Raw genomic sequence first — 3,846 nt, 5'->3', positions numbered from 1 at the left:
AACTCCCACACATCCAACCACCCCACCCATCACTGCGTGCGCAAGCAGCATTGGCAAAATCACACCACACTTAACTCAGATTAGGATTTTCTAAACATGGGGATTAGTGGGTGCATCTGTTTGTAAACAAACCCAATGTCTCTGGATGGGTGGTAAGGTAAAACACCCTCCATGTACAAAGAGAGAGTGTGTGAAAGGGTGACGTTCCTTAATGGGAACTGCGAGAGGATCAGACCCCGAGTGGCAGCAACTTACAGAACTGGCCCAAAAGAGCACACGTGGTGGAGGCCGTGCTGACGTGGTCCAGAAGTGAGCAGAAGCTGCGAGGCAGGAGCGGAGATTCAAGGAAGAAGGGTGTGCGCGGCAGTGGACGAGCAGTAACGGTCACCAGGAAGCATCGTTGGAGTTGTAACCCGCTCTGGCTCCGGTTGGCGTTCCGTTCGTTCGCTTGAGCGACGACGACAACGACGAATGCCGACGAGCGCATGGGGAAAGGGTTCTGGAATCTTCGGAGATCAGTGGAAGCGCCTCGGTTCCGTCTCACGAGCATGGGCGACGGAAGCAAGAATCGTGGATGATGATGACGAGGAAGAGGAGGACGAGGAATAAGGGTCGTTCATTCGGCTTTGTGGTGCTGCTACCTGGTCTAGGGCAATGCCTCTTCTACGAAGTGAGAAGCTTTTACTGCTCGCCATCGCTGTCGTCACCTTAAAGCTTCCAGGCAGACTACTGCGACCCGACGTCGCGGAAGGGAAGGAAGGAAGGAATCGGGGAGGTTCTGATCTCTTCCGGAGGAGGAAGAGGAAGAGGAAGTGGAGAAGTGGGGCTGGTGGTGATGGTGTCGGGGTTGTGAGTGTGGGGTCGACGCAAAGGGAGGGAGAGAGAGAGGGCGAGAGAGGGAGGCAACGTGTGAGGTTGCAGCACAGCAGGGTGTAGTTGTTGATGGCAGGCGGTGAGTTAGGGCTGGAGAGGGGAAGGGGAATTGTGGGTGGTCGTAGGGATTGATTTCTTTATCAGCATGTGACAAGAGACTCTGCGTGCGCTCCGGCGTTGAACACAGGGAGGGAGCCGGAAGTTGGCTTCGTCGCGATTGAGGAGGGGGGCTGGTGTTGTCGTTGCGATCGGTCCGCGCTAGGGCGGTGCGTTGTGGGACTGACTTGCTGGTGGCGTGGCTTGGCGTGGAATTCAGGTGAGTGAGGGCATTATGGTTACAGGGTTGGTATGTGGGAGAGGTGTCGGGTCGGGGTGTGGGTGAAATGCGGAACATAGAGGTGGTTAGGTTTGCGGATTAGCGGATTGGTAATGGCAGCGGGGTGGTGGTGATGGTGTTCGGTGCTTGGAACTGACCTCGGGTGTGATTAGGCGGAAGGGCGATCTTTCCATCCAGGAGGGAGCGATCAGATGACGTCTTTGGGTAACACATATTGGTGTCACCAGTGCAACCGGACCGTGAGGCCAACAAGCAGGGATGAGTTGATTTGCCCGTCTTGCAACGACGGTTTTCTGGAGGAGATCGAACATGGCGGAGGCGGTGGGAGGAGTCATTTTATGGGGTTCGGCGGTGACCAGGCGTTCGGATTCGGAGGTCGCGATGTGGATTCGGGGGAGCGCGCGGAGGGGATAGGTGGGCCGATGGGTGGATTCCGGCGGTACCATCAGACGGATCCTCGAGGGACACGGTTTCCTGTGCGGGTTGAGCACCCCGCGGTGCTTCAGGTGCTGGAGGCGATGTCGGCGGTGCTGCAGCAAATCCAGCCTCCTCAGGGAGGGCAGGATTCCAGCGACGTGGACACAAGCGGTTATGGGACGCACTCAAGGGGGCGGAGTGGAGTTATGGAGGACGTTCCAGGGGGTTTCAGTCCGTTGGTGAGATTGCAAGGGCAGATGCATAATTTTCTGGGCGGAGGTGGCAACGTGGATGTATTTTTTGACAATGGGACAGGGAATCCTCGGAGACTGCCTGGGAATTTCGGGGACTACTTTCTGGGACCGGGACTGGATCAGTTGATACAGCAGCTCGCAGAGAACGACCCCAGTAGGCACGGGGCGCCTCCGGCGTCGAAAAGCGCTGTGGAGGCCATGCCGACGATCCAGATTTCGCAGGAGCATCTGGGGACAGATGCCATGCAGTGCGCTGTGTGCAAGGACGAGTTTGAGCTGGGGGCGTTGGTGCGGCAGATGCCGTGCAAGCACATGTATCATGCGGATTGCATACTGCCGTGGCTGGCGCAGCACAATTCATGCCCTGTATGTCGGTACGAGATGCCGACGGACGACCATAGCTACAACCAGAGCCACTCGAATTCAATACCGGCTGCGAGCACAGCTGCTAGCACAAATCCGGAGGGCAACGGAGGGGGCGGGTCTGGCGGGTTCACCTTCTGGGGTGCACCAGCGGCTTTCAGGTTCCCGACTGTGGAGTCGTCGAGCGGCGGCAGCCGAGACGCAGCACCGACAAATGGATCCAGTAGCGTCACTCAGGCGAGCAGCGCTCCAGCAGCAACAGCAGCACCGGCGCCAGCTCCTGCGAGTGGTGGAGGTATCGGGAGGCGATTCTCCTTCTACCTGCCGTGGTTGCGGTCGTCTCCACACTCATCTGCCCCAGCGCCTGCACCAGGGTCGTCTGGGGCAGGGGACGATGGAGCTGGAAATCAGGGTTCCGGAAGCCGAAGGAGTGGGGGAGACGGACACCCGGAGCCGCACCCGGAGTTGGACTAGGGCACCGCAGTCGACGAGGGAACTTCTGAGATAAGTGGTGAGCACTTGGGACAGAAGGGTGTTATTCTTTCACGAAGACTGTGCTGTCTGCATCAGGAGATGCCGTGGCAGGTGAGGGTAGTAATGATGGTTGCTCCGGCTAGTGATGTTCTCGGATCTGATGGTCGAACTCTTTTATCCAGCTATGTTAAGACGGGAAATGGAGATGGAACTGGGTATTTTTAATTCTTTTAGGAGCGCGCTGGGTCGCCAGGATGCAAATAATTCTTAATGTCGTTGTAGTCTCAGGGACAGAGACCTACAGAAAGCTCTTCGTGGCTGGTTGATGGGCTTGTGTTGAGACTAGATTACGGCCCTGGTAGTAGGGAATGGGATCCCACAATGATCGGGAAGCACGTAAGTGTAGTGAGAATGTATTGATAGTCAAGGTGGCGCACACAGATCTTCGTTTGTTGAGGGAATGTACTCTAGTCTTTTCTATTCTTCTGTCTTGTTTTATTTCGTTCTTTGTTTTTTTTCGTCTTGTTTTGTTTTTTTGTCGTTGTGCAACATGGTGACCTTGGTGCTGGTTGTTGTCTGAAACTTGTACAATCTCGTGGTTCTACTTTGCATTTGTTATTGGTGGTTGCTGCATTTGTCAATCACAGTTGTATGTATCTTGTCACTGCTCGGATTTTTGGTTTTGTACCGGAGTGTTGGGTTCTTTTTGTGAGAGTACTTTTCATATATGTCGATTGTTTTAGTTTTGTGCTGGTGCCTGGTTTGTTTGTTTACTGTTATGATTGCTGGTCAGTTTTTTTAAAGTCATGGTGCGCTGTGTTTAGTCTTTCGTTCTTTTTCCTACATATCCAATGAACTCTTGATTAAAAGTATGGGAGTTCTGCAGGAGTGTAAACGTGCTTTATAAGAAAGTGAAATTCAATTGATGTTGTCGATACTAGTGATTGTTTGGGAGATTGTTTAACTTCCTCAAAGGTTACGTTGGGTGATCTACATTTGTTATTTATATTTTGTGATTTTTTTTTGTTTTTTTGTTTTTGTTTTGATTCACTGAGGACGTTTAGTCTCACTTAGTTAGTGTCTTTCTAAAGTAGAAGATTTGTTCAGGTTTTGTACAATTATTTATAC

The 3,846-nt window shown here is 53.1% G+C and overlaps 1 protein-coding gene across 1 annotated transcript; it reads left to right on the top strand.

Annotated features, from left to right (window-relative positions):
- Positions 1 to 665: 665 nt before the first annotated feature.
- Positions 666 to 3,216, top strand: LOC112290670 (E3 ubiquitin-protein ligase RING1-like). The gene is made up of 2 exons (XM_024537217.3): positions 666 to 1,189; positions 1,363 to 3,216. Exon 2 carries the CDS (start codon positions 1,402 to 1,404, stop codon positions 2,716 to 2,718), a length of 1,317 nt encoding a protein of 438 aa, XP_024392985.1. The 5' UTR covers positions 666 to 1,189; positions 1,363 to 1,401; the 3' UTR covers positions 2,719 to 3,216.
- Positions 3,217 to 3,846: the final 630 nt, after the last annotated feature.

Source organism: Physcomitrium patens, chromosome 13 (genome assembly GCF_059467195.1).
Source record: "Physcomitrium patens ecotype Gransden chromosome 13, ASM5946719v1, whole genome shotgun sequence".
Lineage (NCBI taxonomy): Eukaryota > Viridiplantae > Streptophyta > Bryopsida > Funariales > Funariaceae > Physcomitrium > Physcomitrium patens.
This window is presented reverse-complemented; position numbering and strand designations above follow the sequence as displayed.